At 40.9% G+C, this 16,805-nt stretch overlaps 1 protein-coding gene across 2 annotated transcripts; it reads right to left on the bottom strand.

The window, feature by feature from the left end:
* Positions 1-2,515: 2,515 nt before the first annotated feature.
* rab35b (RAB35, member RAS oncogene family b) lies at positions 2,516-15,848 on the bottom strand. Of its 2 annotated transcripts, XM_055050807.1 has the most exons (6): positions 15,546-15,848; positions 13,220-13,270; positions 11,583-11,706; positions 5,797-5,921; positions 5,589-5,713; positions 2,516-4,611 (listed from the first exon to the last, which is right to left on the bottom strand). In XM_055050807.1, the coding sequence occupies exons 1-6, from the start codon at positions 15,595-15,597 to the stop codon at positions 4,483-4,485; spliced, it is 606 nt and encodes a 201-aa protein (XP_054906782.1). In that variant the 5' UTR covers positions 15,598-15,848; the 3' UTR covers positions 2,516-4,482. The 2 variants fall into 2 exon arrangements, with proteins under 2 accessions (XP_054906782.1, XP_054906783.1); XM_055050808.1 differs by lacking the exon at positions 5,589-5,713 and having other exon boundaries at positions 4,505-4,611.
* Between the last annotated feature and the right edge of the window lie 957 nt (positions 15,849-16,805).

The following is a 16,805-nucleotide window of genomic DNA, read 5'->3' as shown; positions in this document are numbered from 1 at the left end:
CTAATAATCTGGATGTTTTAGTAAATGAAGACACAGAAAGACTTACGTACTGCACGTAAGAATTAAGGTAAGACATTAACAACTTAAAAACATAACAACTTCAACGATGGACAGGCCCTGGAAGAGCCATTTCAAAAGACAACAGTTTTGAAAATTAACCAGCAGATTATCTCCAGTCAGATCACTTTTAGTTCATGCATTTACTTATATATAAGGCAGACTTGATTAAGAGTTATATTTTTTATCAATATTGTCCTGATAGTTTATTCCATAAATTATATAGCGAAGTGAGACGCTTTAACTATTTAAGGTAAAGCAAAACGGCACACTTAGCCCAGACTTAGCCCAGATTATAAAAAAATAGTTATATATTTTACCTCAAACATCAATTTATAACATAATAATATTGTCCAGCAGAGATGATTACAATCATATTCACTGTCAGTGTTTTTATGTTACCAATAATTACATGAGCCAACATGTTGGAGTCAGAACTGGGACAAGAACTAAACGTCAGTTTCTTTGTTTTGTGTTTTTTATGTCACAATCTTGCAGGAAAAAAAAGAAGAAAAATGTTACGTTTGATTCTGTCGACTTCATTTTGTTGTAAAGGCTGTTTTGTTTTTTTTTCTGGTTGAATTTGTCTCTTACTCAGCAGACTGAATGAATTCTCCATGTCCAGTGTCTGTGTGACTGGCTGGGCATCCAGATGCCATAGACTGAAGTGTGTGTTGCAGTGGGAAACACAGAGATCCCATTGAGTGTGTGTGTGTGTGTGTGTGTGTGTTACTCGTCTCTCCCTCGGCCGTTTTCCAATCTAGTGCTTTCGGTGGGCTCATTGTACTCCATGCGAGTGCTTCCATTCACCACTGACTGACGGCACTGTTTTAGTTACAAAACACTTCAAACTATTCAAAATATTTATCATGCAATTTTCTTAGCATCCTTGTTTTTGTACGAATAAACTCTTTACAAATCCTCGTGTCTCGGTCTCATTGAGTTGTTTGTGGTTCCCACAGTTGGACGAATGGAGCCGCTGATCCGTTTAATCCTTCTGCTCAATTACCAAAACAGTGCATCAGATAAACCCGCAGCAGTTTGACTTTACTGTACAAATTGTTGCCGATTAAAAATGAGCAAAAAAGAAAAAAAACATGCTCGTCTCTGGAAGGACAAAAAACTATTTGTAGTTTTGAGTAAATATTTCATGTAAGGGTTCAGATTCAGTGGACATTTTCATCCAATGTTGTTAACTGCCATCATTTCCAAAACTTTACTAAATGTTGTCATATTACAAAAAGCACAAACTTTACTGTATTTTATTAGGATTTTATGCGATAGTGGGAAATAATCTGACTTAATTAGCGCGATGCACAGGAGGAACGCTGCATATGATGGCCGGACAGAGGGGAGGCGGAGGACTTGGGGTGTTGTCCAGTCAGAGTCAGTTCCAGAAGACTCCCCACAATCGGAAAAGTGCACGTGGAATCAGTGCAGCGCCATAAAAAATATAGGGTCCAAATGAACCCATCTCTTAAAATTGGGGGAGGGTTAAAAATATTTGCAAATCTAAAAATATAATATAGCAAAACATCGTCTTTATCAGATGCATCACAAAGTTCAAGTTTCAAGCCTTCATTTTGCGTCACTTTAAGGAATAGAACTTAGAGAAAATGAAATCCTTAAATCTAATGCTTCTGAAAATGTGAATATTACATGAGATCAACATAAAAATTATTGGAAAAAAAAATGCTAATTTTATTTTCATCTGAAAAGAGGACTGTGGACCACTGAGCAAGAGTGGAGGTTTTTCTCTGCTGAGCCCGGGTTCCACACCTCTGAGTGGCTTCACATAAAGAACATGACTCATGATGAACCTTCATTCGCCCCTTGAACGGACTTCACTTGACAAGGTTTCCATGATCCCTGGTGAACCTTTTCCTTTCACCCAGGTGAAACCAAAATATCACTTATTGCAAAAATGCCTTTGGTGTTTCAATATATGAAGAAAAAAAGACAGATGAAAAAGTGTCACACTCCAAAATGGATCTGAAAGAAAATTTAGTCGGGAACCAAATTTACAAAAACATTCAAAAAACAAATAAAGTCGCCTAAAAAAAAAACCTCTAGGTGAGTGAAGCACTTACTGACTGCTATAGTTCTTGATTTTTAAAATTGCTGTTTTTTTTCTTTTTACAGAAAAACGAGATATACTGTGACCTTCCTTAAAAAAATGTCCCAAGTTTTGTTTTGTGCCAAAAGTGATTAATATTTTGTCAATAGTCTTTTGGAGAAAAGAAAAAAAAAACCATGCCATTATTTTTGGAAGGTGACATGATCAAAGTTAGTCATATCAGTAATAAACTATTTATTAAGCTGTAATCATTTTTGCTTCCTTATTGCTTTTGCCAGGCTTCAAAATCAACCTAAAAATCAGTTCAAACTTTACACCATCTTCAGAAAAACAAACAAAAAAACAAGATTGCTAAAATGAACTCGGGACCAAAATCAATCATTATGTGTCAAATATTTATTTCTTTAAAACGTTTATTACTGATTTAATTCATGTAGGGAAAACTGAATAGTACATCTTTATTTCTCCAGTGTACAGCGAACCACAGCTGACGAGTGTGTTGTTGTTTCATGACCCCAGCACACCAGGCATGTGCAGCACATGCACGATTCGGTGCGCCAGTCATGTGTGCATCTTCTATATTGAATATAAACACACATTTGTATATATACACTATACACCGCGTGCGCACTACATACACACACGGTAGAGAGAAATCAAAGTGTGGGCTTTCTGATACCTGTTGGCGTGAGCCCACCAGAACCCACTCAGAGTATTTCCTCCTCCTCCTCCGTCTGCAGTAAAGCTCTCCCAATTTTTTCAAAAAACAACCAACAACAACAAAAAAAATAACAATAAATGTCAGTAATAGATGCTGATGGGAAAACGTGACTCCAGTGCTGCCGCTCGTTCTGCCACATTGTCGCCACGGACACCGAAAACTGACAGCTAACACTCCAACAGGTTGAGGAGGAGGGAGATGAAAACACGACATCAGTCACTGTTAATGGAGAGAACACAGTCAGTTCTCGTTAGCTTTTACAAAAAAAGAATCATAAAAAATCCTCAAAACGAAGAGTTGCATGCCAAAACAAACAAACAAACAAAAAACAGAAAATAAAATGAAAACAGAAGAAAAAGAAAGCAAGAAGAACCCCAGTGGAGGAGAGGTCACAGCGATGGCGGGTTTCTCCTTGCAGATGGCGAGTCGGTCGCTGTGAGGTGCTGATATGTGGGCGATGAGGGAACACAAGGCTGGCGGCAGCAACACAGAAGAAGAAGAGGAGGAGGATGAGGAGGAGGGGAGGGAGGGAGCATTTCCTGAGGACTCAACAGGGTCCAATCAGACGCTGATTCACCCTGTATCCTGACCAGCCGACGGCCGCTATGGCAACAGTCCAATGAGAGGCTCTGCCGAGTTCATATATTGATATAGATTTTCTTTGTTTTATAGTATTGGCAGTTATCTTTGTTTTTTGTTCTATTTTTTTTATTTTTTATTTTTAAAAAGGGGATTTAAAGGAAAACGGAAGAGGAAGTAAGACTGCAGTGAACAGTGCAATGGGAGCTCTGGGAGTGGTTCACCTGCTCTGCTGCATGGAGAAAACATGAGATCAGTTAACATTGGCTCAGCACTACTGGAAGTTAGGAGGTTAAGGAAGGGGAAGCTTGGCAAAATACAGAGGAAAAAAAACAACAACAACAAAACAAACACCAGTTCAGTCCTTTAGGTTAACTGCTAAACGTGCTAATCGACTTCATCATTGGGCCCGTTTCCCCCGACAACGAAACCGAGAAGTTCATGATCTGTTGGCCATGCGGGCGGATGAAATGTACGCACTTTTAAACACGAGAGGAGTTCTTGCTTTCTTTCGCGGCCATGCGCAAAGTCCTGGCTCCGCCCACCGGAAAAAACAAAAACAAAAGAAAAACTAATTAAATGGAAAAGTGTAGAGGAAACGAGTCCTCCCCCCCCTCAGGTGCGGAGCCGGGCGGGGCCCGCAGCGTCCTGTGTGCGGCGGAACGGGAAGGAGAGATGAGATACTGACAGGAAGGGAAGACGGGGGCGGAAATCTGAGCTGTGAGTCCATCAGACGGCGGCTTCAGATTCTTCACCGAAAAAGAGGAGCTCAGGTCAAACAGTGCTTATCTGATGCGTTCCAAATAAAACCTGATCTGACGTTTCATAAAAATCTGTACAAATTCTTTTTTTTTTTTAAAGTCTTCATGATTAGTTTGTCCAAAGGGGACAATATTTCCATTTATTTTTTTTATTTTTATTTCTTTTTTTTTCTCTGTATATTCATTAAATCTTTATCTGCTCTTTAATTTAGATGCTCTGAGTCCCATGGTGTGGTGTGTGAGTGTGTGGAGAGGAGATGCCTCCGGCCGTTCACCGCTCGCTTTCGCTAGCAGCACTTTTTCTTCCGTTTACTGTTCCGGGTGAGTTTGACCACGTCGTTCTGTTGCTGCTGCTGCTGCTTGGCTAGAACCTCCTTCTTGGCTTTTAGCACCAGCTCTGTGATGCAGTTGAACATCTGCAAAGCAACGACATGACAATTACACTGGGTTTGGAGGACTGTCTTTTAAAAAAAAAAGTTTTTATTCTTTTTATTTCCATTTTGGAAAGAGGCTGATAACAGATGCCTGGATTTTTTCCCCCTCTCGTGCATAGTTGTGAGTTTCTTGGAAATGTTTGGCAAAAAGGGTCAAAATTCCTTGCATATATTTCTAATTAAGCAGCATGGAAGTCAGTGAGTTTGATGATAAAAAAAAATGTAAATCACAACAACAATCATGGAAGCCTGGAAGGCCTGATTAATACAACACAAAAAGATGAAATAATGTTCAAACAGCAAGTCAACAGTCATCACCAATAACTGAAGAATGTGAGTTAATAAGAGTTACAACATTTAATTCCCCTCTGGGTTCAATAAAATATTTCTGCATTGAATTGTGAAAGTGAAAATCGTGCAGTTATACATATTTAACATATAAAGGGTGGCAGCAATTTGCATTCAATCCCTTTACTCTGATACCCCGAAATACAAGGCGATTCAAGCTTCAGTAATAATCTAAGTAGTGAACAGAGCAGAGCTGCTCATCATCAGAAAAACACTCAATGTGCTTGGTGAATATAAAACATACATAGGTGTACGGTGTTGATGCTGGTCTGCTTTGACAGATCACACATGGTGAGAAACATGGCCTTTATATTGTAAACTAAAATATTAAAGCTCGAGTCGAACTGTGCCGTTTTTAAAAAAAAAAGATTGATCACTGATATTTTAAAAGTCTGACAGTCAGAATATAAGAAGAATGGAGAAAAATGTAAAAAGCTGGTAGAAACTCTAAGGTGAAACTGAATGATGCCACACCTCTTGGATTTTCACTTGTAAAAGATGTTGGAAATCAAAACACAGTTGTGAAGCCCAGTAAAATGCAGCGTTTCTGTAATAAGTGGGAGTACTCTGCACATCCAGAGTACGAGAGGAGTATAGAGAAGCTGCCTCACCTCTTCAACGTTGATATTTTCTTTTGCGCTCGTCTCGAACAGGCTGATTCCCATCTGCTCCGCAAACTTCTGCGCGTCGGTCGTCTCGACCACCTTCGAGCTGGGGTCGTCGTTCTTGTTTCCCACTGAAACACATCGCAGGTTCTGCATTCAGACCGGCACCGACCAACAGCTGGGCCTCCGTCGGCGGCGCGAGAACGAAACCCACCTAATATTCGGCAGACGTCGTCACAGTTCTGGTTGATTTCATGCAACCATCGTTTGACATTGACGAAGGACTCGGCGCTCGTGACGTCGTAGACCACTATGACCCCGTGCGTTCCTCTGTAATATCTGGAGATGGGAAAAAGCAAGACTTGTGTTGGACACATCAACATGAGAGACAATTGGTGATTCAGCAAATATAATCAATACATAAAGACAAAACACAAATTAGAAAGCCAGTTATTGGTTCCCTGATTGCAGTTTTCTAGCTGATCTGTAGGAAGCTTGACGTGCCGGTTCTGATTTTAGCCAATACCAATTTTTTTTGTCTAAAAAGTAGCTAAGTATAGCGACAACGGAGCTAAGTTGTCAATAAAGGAGTACATTATAGAACATTTCATCATGAAGGCAGTTTAATGTGCTTTACACAATCAAAAACATAATAAAATGATAATTGAAACAAGCAAAAAAGACATGACATCAGAAGACCCACGAGGTCTGAAAGGTTGATACAGCAACAAAAACAGATCTCTAAAGTATTGTGATGCTGGGCGGTTCAACGATTTATAAACTAAAGGAAGTATTCTAGTCTAATAGGGAGCCACTGGGAGGAAGAAAAAAAATAAACCTTTCAGCAACCAGACCTAAATATTACAGAAAAATTTAATTGAGCAGATTTTATACGGTTTTCCGGTGGTGCCGGAAGACAAAGCTGGCATAGTCTTTTTTTAAATTTTTATTCCTTCAAGAAGAGTTGACTTCCTGTTCGTCCTCGCTGCAGTGGTCCATCTACGTCTTCCTAGCTGCTTTAAGCTAACTGCAGCGTACTAAACTCACAAAGGGACAAGAAATCAGCTTTGGTTCAAGCTTGCAGTATAAATCTGGTGGCTCTGTTGGATCACATTCACATCATAAGTGATCGGCTCTAGAGTTGGAACTGTACCAAGACTAGCGCTGGCCGATGTATTGAGTATACTCCATGTGTCGCGATATTTTCAATTTACAATTGTTAAAATAGCCGCATCGAAGCTATGGATGTGATAAACACCTTATTCCACAGCACATCTATTCAAGTTTGTCAAAATCAAGCTTAATTGACCTACTTCTCTCTCCCTCGCTATTTTTTTCTTAGTTAAAACTTATTTCTCACCTTGTTAGTTCATAGCAAAACACTGCATCCCGTTTTATATGAGCTTACATTTAAGTCTAGCAGGGAATTGGGGGTGGGAAGTGCGTGGGTGACATCATGCTGTAAAGGGTCTATAACATTGGAGCTCATTGAAGAATATCGTAATATATATTGTGTATTGTAGAAGAGCAAAAATATATCAGGATGTTAGATTTTTTTCCCCCAGCCCTAACTCAGACCACCTCCTTCTTGGTACAGTTATTTTGGTCTGTGTGATTCAATCACACAGCACAAGCATGATTGACAGCACCAACACCCGCTTCTGTAGCTTTAAGGGTGAAAACGCCTTCGGAATTGAGATTTCAGGTTAAATTACTCCACTTTAAAATGACTAGAAAACAACAAGAAATCTCATATCAGTGCAAATCTTTGCTTTAGCAAAAATATATTATGCCACTATAAAAACTCGTACAAATTCAGCAATAGCAGCAAGAGGTGTGGAGAGTGAAACAGAGGAAGCTGAAACCAAGAAAAACACGGCGAGACATTCTCTAACCATGCCAACATGAACGTGACAGGGCAGAAGTATAAAAGTTGTGATCCATGAAGATAAAATCTGACACAGCCTGTTTTGCCTTCTGTGCAGTAAATGGACTGAACCTGCACTCTGCTTCACTAAATATATGCACATAGACTCGTCTGCAGTCCTGATGTGCATACATTAATACCCTGACACAGATTTTAGGCAACTTGAAGCACTTCAACACGCATCGCTGGAAACCTACAAGAATACGAAAATGACCCGCTGAGTCACAGTGTGCATATGCCCATTTGGTAGCGAGTCTTCAGCTGAAAGGTTTGCAGCCCGCTGAGACCTGATGAGTCCTGTATACTAATGGGCTGAATTCAAACCAAAATAGCCCCCATAAAATGCACTTCCTAGCATTACTTCCTCTGCAGCCAGGTCTTGTGTAGAGGTCTTGATTCTGTATCCTTACAGCAACATGAAGAACTTCAGATTTTAAACACTCATCTTTTTACAGGTCACTTAACAAGGAGGTGTTCCACAACATCTTAACGCGCATTATTATGTAAAAATTAACGCTTTTCAGCATTATATTGTGTTATGTCATCACTAGACAAAAACATATCTAGAATGTTGCCTGCATTCTTTCATGCATGTTTGAGAAATCTTTTAATCTCTCATGGCAGCCATTCGGCTGTGCAGTCTAGCTCCGCCTTTAAGGCGCCGCTCCTTCTTAGAGCTGCAGCTTTCAAGCTACTGAGCTTCCGCCTCCAAGAGCATCCCTCTAATGTAACTCACCCACTCAGCTCCTTCAGACTAGCCAGCAGCAATTAGCAAACATCTGGTGGAACTGCACATCAGCTGAGCTCATTATAGGAGCTAGTTCTCAGTGCAACGCTGGTAAAAAAGTTGCTAAAAAGTTAATAGAGGATCAATGTGATGGCTTCCTGGGGGCAGAGTTTCAGAAAGAGCAGAAGCTTCTTAAAGAGACAGACCCAATTTTAAGGCGTTAAATTATAAAGTCAAATATGATGGACAGTATTTTTATAACCGAAGTTAACAGTTACTTGACTGTGCTATAAAATGCTACTACATGCATGAGGTGCCCCTTTAATATAATACAAATCCATTATAATCTTTATGGTCTTAAATTGACATGTAATATGTAGTGAATCAACATTACAAGCCTTTGTAGATGTATATAATAATACCATTAATTAAATATTTTCATGCAAGTCTGAACAGTGTTACATAAATATTGCCCAACCCTAATGTCCATCCATCCATCCATCACATCCATCCATCTTCTTCTGCTTATCAAGGGTCAGGTTGCTGGGGTAGCAGCCTAAGAACAGAGGCTCAGACTTCCCTCTCTCCAGCCACTTGTTACAACTCCTCTTGGGGAATCCCAAGGCGGTCCCAGGCCAGCTGAGAAACATCGTCCCTCCAGCGTGTCCTGGGTCTTCCCCGGGGCCTCCTCCCGGTGGAACGTGTCCAGAACACCTCACCAGGGAGGCGTCCAACAAGCATCCTGACCAGATGCCTGAGCCACCTCAACTAGCCCTTCTCGATGTAAAGGATCAGCAGCTCTACTCCGAGTCCCTACTCTGAGCTCTAGTCTGACCGAGCTTCTCACCCTATCACTAAGGGAGAGCCCAGCCACCCTACGGAGAAAACCCATTTCAGCCGCTTGTATCCGTGATCTCGTTCTTTCGGTCACGACTCAAAGCTCATGACCACAGATGATGATCAACCGGTTGATATCAAAGGCTTCGCTTTTTGACTCAGCTCCCTCTTCACCATGACAGACCGGTACAGCGCCCGCTTCACGGCAGACGCTGTGCCAATCCGCCTGTCGATCTCCCGCTCCCTTCTTCCCTCATCGGTGAACAAGATCCCGAGATACTTCCACTCCTCTACTTGGGGCAGGACATCCCTCCCCGACCCGGAGAAGGCACTACCGCTTTCCGGCTCAAGACCAAGGCCTCGGATTTGGAGACACTGATCCTCATTCCAGCTGCTTCACACTTGTCTGTGAACCACTCCAGCGAGAGCTGCAGATCATGATCTGATGAAGCCAATAGGACCACTTCATCCACAAAAAGAGATGCGATCCTAAGGCCACCAAAACGGGTTCCCTCAACACCTTGGCTGTACCCAGGTGCCCTCAGTGTTGAGGGCGTGTTCATGTTGTCACTGATGAACAGAATCGGTGACAAAGGGAAGCCCTGGCGGAGTCCAACTCTCACCAGAAACAAGTCCGATGTCAACTTGTTTAAATTACAAAGTTCATAGTTTCAGTTTTATAGGAGACTCTGGCAATAAATGTTGAGCACAGTCTCTCTGACAAGAGATATTTGGGTAGGCAACAGAACACTAAGCACATTGTACAACGAGGAAAAGACGTCTACCACTGACATCATTACCAAGGGAATGTTAATCACTTGAAATGTTTTGGATGCTTTGCCTTCCTGAGCTCATTCTGCCGATCGAACTGATGCAGCCCTGGAACAGTGTAGTCACTAGGGTTCAGTTTGCTGCTGGATTAGACAAATTAATGGGGAATTAAATCGCTCCCACTTAACAGTGCAGCTCAATGACGTGCTGATGATTCATCTGGGGTGGATATTAGGGTTCTGGACTATTGAGCACATTTGAATACAAGTCACACTCACCAAATATAAAAATGAAATGGACTTAAACAGGGTGTCTATACACCATAGTTGCCTGCGCTGCGTGTGTCTTAAGGTTTTAAAAGAAGAGAATACATGAGTCAGGCTTCCTGTGGGCCACAACAGTCATGGATCAGTGCTGTTGTGGAAACCTTCACACACCAGATAGAATAGAATAGAAAAACTTTATTAATCCCATAGGGAAATTGAGGTAGATATTGTTGCTAGACCTGTCACAATAACAAATTTTGCTGGATAATAAATTGTCCCAGAATTTACTGCAATAAAAGTTAATAACATTGTTGTTTCGAGACCATTTTCAAATAACTTAATGATAATGGCATGATAATGGACAAACATATTCTCCAATATCAATAAACTTTACATTCTAGTGACCATTTAAACACAGGAACTGGAAGACATTTTAAATATCTAACATAAATCAAAACAGAAGCAATACATAAAATTAATTATAAAGTCTCCATAAAGAAAATTGTTCTTCAAAAAAACCCACAAAGAACAAGAGAGAAGAGAGAAATGCTAAATCATGCAAAGGGAAATTATTGAGCTAGTTTTAATATATTGATGAATTGATTTACTGCATATTGGACAGGCCTAATTGACACTCAATTCTGATGTTTTGAATTGAGTATTGCCGTAATGATTTCAAAAAATCCATGTTATTTTTCTGTGTGGTAATTCATATTACAAATTAAATGTGAGTGCAATGAGACTTGTGCGTGAAGTCACGATCCCAAAGTGACTCACATGCGTCACACAGCAGCGCTCCATTAGACGGAGCCGTTTCTGAAACAACTTTCCATTAATAGGAACAGACAATATTGTCACAAAAATCATAACACGGAGGAAGATAATAAAACGAAAGCACAGCTAACGGCAGCAGAATTTTGTGGAGCACTGACTGCAACTTCTGTAGAGAAGTCTGCCCAGATAACCAAATAAATAAAAAGAATACCCCGGTGTTTTATCGAATCTTACATCTGATTCTCATTTACAACATGTTGCAACATGTTTTAGTTGGGACAAATGATGCAACATAGATTAAAGGTAAATATCCATGAATAAACTCTTGTTCTATATAACGTAGTTGCTGCTCACTGATCTAAACGCTGTTAGGTGAGCAGTGTTGTTTCACAGCGGCTAAATGGAAAATAAAACAAAACCAGTCGAGTTTTAAAGTGTCCGAGCGTTTAGAAATCAGAGCGAGCCCCGAGGCGTACGGACGAAAAAGTGTAAGTGCAGCTGTTGCCGTTGCACAGCTAGGAGCCTCCCTCTTCTGTCTGTAATTAGGATCTGTGGGGGAATCCCACCCAGTTTCACGGCGAAGCATAAACTCAGTGTCGTTGCCTCCTTGCTGTTCCCCTCATATAATATCTCATTTGATGACCACAGAGCGCTTCCCGAGGCTTCGATCGGCAGTGTGGAGCGGCGGCTCTACTCACGTGGAGGTGATGGTGCGAAAGCGTTCCTGGCCCGCCGTGTCCCAGATCTGCAGCTTCACCTTCTCGCCGTTGATCTCCACCGTCCGGATCTTGAAGTCCACGCCTATCGTGGTGATGTAGCTACCTGTGAGCAGCGGACGGAGACGGATGTAGAGAGCGGCGCATGCAGACGTGGAGGAATGTTGCTGAAGTACTCAAGACGTCTGACGTTTAACATTTTGTCACATTGCAGCCGCAAGCGTCACTGTTTTTATGGTGACGGACCAACAGTAAAAAGGAGGATTCAGGGTTTGAAGTTTTTTCACAAGTAGATATGATATGTAAAACTGTGATGTGCATTTCTACTAAACCTTCCTAGATCAGTTATCTATGACAATGTACCCCATCCATAAGGGCAGATCTATCCAGTCTAATTCTATGTTTTATGCTCTGAGTGACGGCATGTTTTATTATTTATTTTATATTACATTTAGAATTCCTAATTGTACTTTCAAGTTATTTGAAATAACATTTGTTGAGGTTTTTTTTTTTTTTTTACACTTTTGACCACAGTAGTCATCCTGTTTTTGTCAGTTTCTTTTATTTATTTTACTTTGGCTGCTGTTCTCCTAATTCCACTGACTGAACAAATGAAAGTTGTTTTTACACATTTGACCAAGCTTGTGATGCTATTGGTATAGTTAAATGTTTTGTATTGGTGCAAAGTTAACAAATATATTTATAAATCAGTACATTTATGTCTGTATAAAACAACAAAAAAAAGAAATAAGTTCAGCATTGTTAGTCTCCAGGGGATGGTTACTGGCCATCAGATGTCAGAATCGGTATTGGACATGAAAAAGTTAATCTGTGTATCCTCAGTATTTACTATGACTTTTGTACATCAGGAGATGTACAATTTTTCTCCCTTCGTCTTCATGAAGCAGCTCAATCTTAGCCAGATTAGACGGAAAGCATTTTTAGGTTCTGGCCTGAACTTTAACTGGGCCGTTCTAACGCATGAATACGGTTTGATCTAAACCATTCAACTGCAGCGCTGGCTGTATGTTTAAGATCCACGTGCAACAGAAAGACAAACATCTGCCTCCATCATCCCATCAAATCTACCCAGCTTCCCCAAAGCATGACTCTGCCTCCACCGTGTTTGTGGGGAAGGCATGTTCAAGGTCAGCTGTGTTCAACTCATTTTCAAGGTTGAGAATGAGTTGTGGCGAAATGTATTGATAAAACTACTCAAACTGCTAAAATATGAACAAATAGCTGATTCTATATTATACACTGAACAGCTTTTCACCTTCATACTATGTCAGAATATAGATAAAACTGCTGTGATTTGATTGATTAAAAATAATATTCCTTTGAAAGGTTTTTTTTCTACTCTCGAGAGGGCCGCATAAACTGTGAGGTTTTTTTATTTTTACATATGACAAATTCATTTAAAATCACTCATCAACGATCACGTCCTTTTCTCAAATATTTATAGCTATAAACGAGTGTCACTTAACTGGACAGAGGACCAGTTGTGGTCTACCGTACAAAATACCCCTAAAGATCCTCTGCAGTCTGTGGCTGTGATGTGACAATTTCTTAAGGCGAGGTGTGAGTACTTTTGTGTCGGCAGAGCTGAAGCCACAAACCTGAAAATGTGTTGTCTGCGAAGCGCAAAAGGAGACTGCTCTTTCCCACTCCTGAAAAGGAAACAAAACACAGGAAAAGGTTTAGAGTGCAGCGGGTTCCTAAAACCTTCCGTCCTCGTCTCGTACGGTTTTGAACAGTTTTGTCCTTCTTGTTAACTCAGAGTTTAACGTGAGCTTGTACCGCAGACGCCATGTGATGACGACAGCAGCGGTTGGCGTGACCTTTGTATACCGACTTTACAGTCACCTTATACAAACACCTTATGAGCTCCATTAGATTAGCTTAGGTGTAACAAACTAAAGCATCTAAGAGGAGCATAGAAACTATGTTTGTCACAAGTTAAAGAAAACAAAAAGGAGGACTGCGATGTTTAGAGTGAGATCGCTGCTTTGTCCTCAACAGATCACCTTTCTGCTTCAGGCTCTCCTGTCCTGCCCGTTCCTTTGTGTCACTGCTGGCGTCTAATATTTGATTGGTCACAGGCTCTTGTGATCTCTACAGTGCACAGTTTTGTTCAGGCTAACAATAGATAAAGCTTCAAAGGAGAGTTTTCATAAAACATCATGGCTTTCAGCTGCCTGACAAAAAAAAAAAAACAAAAGAAAAAAAACGAGGAATAAATCACTTTCTCTGACTGGAATAAGCTCCATCGTCAGGAGTTTAATGAGCCTTTATTTACAATAAATAATGCAGGTAAATGAATAAATATATAACACGATTTACAACATTTAGCTACCCTTTGGGAAAATAAAGCATTTTTGGATTGCACTGAGTTCGGTAACCTAGATTTCACTACCACGGCAATTATGAACTGTAGGTTCCAAACTGTGTGACTTTAATGACAGTGTCAAGTGGTAAACATTTTGTTTTCACACCACGAATGTTACTTTATTTTTGTGATCAGAAAGATTTTCAAACAGGCTTTTCTCTTCTGCAAGTATGAGGGAAATATAGGAAACGTCATTAATCCAGCTGACCGGTCACGTCGAGGAATGGCACCGCTGGGTTACTCTGGTCACTATAACCTTAAGTTTAATTAAAATTACTGTATTAAGCCATAGAAAATTATATGGTCAGACTTGGAGGTCGGTGGAGATCCACTAATCAGGACTTTGATGGCAAATTCTGATCTACAGTTCTGCTTAAAATCTGATCAGAAAGAGATTGCTTAGAGCCTCATTAACACCAGTAACCCGCACAAGCTTGATTAGCCAAAATATAACGGCTTGAAATGTTGATCGCTTGACGCAAAACTGCATTTTCCTGCCGCTCAACCATTTTTCCACAATAAGCCGTGCTAAACAGCAGACAGTTGCAGCACAGCAGAAGGGACACTGGAGCCTGTGTGAGAGATGTGCCTTGTTCTGTGGCCGGCCAGCTGATGGGTTAGTGGTACCAGGATTTGGAACCATCTGTGAAAGCAAAGATTATTGACCCCTCCCAACCTCAAACAAAATCAGAACCCCAGCAGGATGAGACGCTGCTAATCAAGAGGGTGGAGTTGAATTACTAAAGTACCAGAGGAGCAGCTCCAACCACCCCTACAGCGTTCAGCTGTGACTGGGGATGTCTCTTGCCTGGGTTAGGAGTACATCTGCAGCACGCGGCTGTCTGCTCTTAACTGGTGACACTTGGTGTTCATACTGCCCACTTTGTTATTCTCACTTCAGTTTGGGAAGCTGCAGCAATGAACTCTTCCACAACCAGGGAGCTCAGACTTTCATGCTAACCAGTTACCTAAACTGAATCACTGCAACAGCTTCCCGCCACTTATAATAAATATAAATAACCCATTGAGTCAAGAAGCCACCACCAAACAAACAAACAAAAATGTCTAGATTATTTACATTTCCTAGCATGAAACAGAGATGCTAGCTTAGCGTCAGCTAACAGACACAACCAAGAGGCCAAATGAGACTGACATTAGACAGCCCCGGTGAAGCTATTTAGGTCAAAGAGAGGCAATTGCTACCGAGACACAATAAATGCCCCACTAATTACCGAACAACTCCCGAAACGTTCGTGAGACAACCCCAGAAGATGTGGAGGCGGTATCCGGCCTGACATGCCCAGTCCGGACACGCAACCTCCGCCCTGTCACTGGCACAGAAACATGGCGGATGTGTACATTTCCCTCATTATTTTCGTTTTAAAGTTATACAATTACACACGGTAAACGAGTTCAGAAAGTGTGCTATGGCACAACGCTGCATTTCTCCCTCTCTTCTGGTTAAAAAAAATACATAAAAAAAAAAAATATATATATATATATATAAAAATTCATCGAGGCCCACTTCCCGTCCCGCATCCCCGGCTTCTGCTTACCGCTGTCACCGATGATGAGCAGCTTGAAGAGGTAATCGTAGTCCCTGGCCATGCCGGTAGCTGGTAGCTAACCTCCGCCTTGTGCAGCGTCTTCGTTTGGCTTGTTGCTCAGGTCCCGTAGAAAATTTATCTGCCCCCAGATCCCCTGATAAGAAAAGAAAAGAGTCACAACCGAAGCTTGAAACTACTAGCCCCCCGAGCCGGTGGCGTTTTTCCTCGGGGTTTCGCGGCGTCAGCAATCCTCCTGCTCCGCTGCAAACAGCCGGAAACTCTGCTTCCTTCTCTAGCGGAGCTGCACCCAAGTGTGACCCGGCCCTCACTGCGCAGACTCCAGCTACAGCGTGCAGAGGACTGAACAAGATGTGGAGCATCCGAATCAGAGAACAAAATTATTTGGGAATGTTTTTAGTATAAAATAAACACACAGAAAATCAACAAAATTTTGTGAGAACTTAATGCTACATTAATCCAGTCATAACAATATAATTAAATAATTAACTTGCTCTTTTGTCACTTTTCATTTGTGACAAAACAAAAACCAAACAAAATACAACGCCCACTTCTGTTGTGAAAATCTTGTGAGATGTTATTTTGGTAAGCTTGATATCAGAGTGGCACTTATTCAAAAGTCTGACAACCACTGATATTGCTGTTTGTATCACCAGTTTGATTATTTCAGTATCCTCATCTGCAACATGTCCTTCAGTTTTATCAGGAATACATCAAGTGCAGTGTTTGATAGTTCTGCAATAGATTGCAAGTTTAGACTGGGACATGAGCAAAAGTTTTCATTTTTTCCATTTCATTTCAGCTAATGCGGTAACACTGTATCAGGAAGTACGGTGTCCTATTTCAGAAAACACTTGTTTAATGAGAAAATTTGAATGTTTTGTTTTTGCTTGTAATTACTGGGTTATTATTATCTAAAATTTGTATCATGTTATTTTTTTAGCTTTATATCACATTGTTATTCCCTCATCAAACACAGTTGGAGTGTTGCTTTGATTCTTTCTTGCATATTTGAGAAGGGAGTCAGTCTTGGTGCCCAAATGCTCAGCTCCTTCAGACTAGTGGCAGCAGCAATTAGCAAACGCCTGGTGGAACTGCACATCTGCCGAACTCATCATATTAGCTACTTCTCGGTGGAACACCTCCAGGAACAGTTGTAAATGAGGAAAATTTGTTGTGATGACTTCCTGAATGCGTAGTTTCAGAAAAAGCAGAAACTTCTTAAAAAGACAGGGGTCCAATTTTAAGGCG

This window comes from Poeciliopsis prolifica, unplaced genomic scaffold (assembly GCF_027474105.1).
Source record: "Poeciliopsis prolifica strain line A6 unplaced genomic scaffold, Auburn_PproV2 SCAFFOLD031, whole genome shotgun sequence".
In the NCBI taxonomy this organism is placed as follows: Eukaryota; Metazoa; Chordata; class Actinopteri; order Cyprinodontiformes; family Poeciliidae; genus Poeciliopsis; species Poeciliopsis prolifica.
This window is presented reverse-complemented; position numbering and strand designations above follow the sequence as displayed.

Excerpts from the sequence above, each read along its gene's own strand:
- rab35b (XM_055050807.1), bottom strand. The coding sequence starts at position 15,597 with ATGGCCAGGGACTACGATTACCTCTTCAAGCTGCTCATCATCGGTGAC. Across the intron at positions 11,707-13,219 it reads CGCAGACAACACATTTTCAG|GTAGCTACATCACCACGATA; the intron begins GTTTGTGGCTTC and ends CGCTGCTCACAG. Across the intron at positions 4,612-5,588 it reads AAAATATCAACGTTGAAGAG|ATGTTCAACTGCATCACAGA; the intron begins GTGAGGCAGCTT and ends GTTGCTTTGCAG.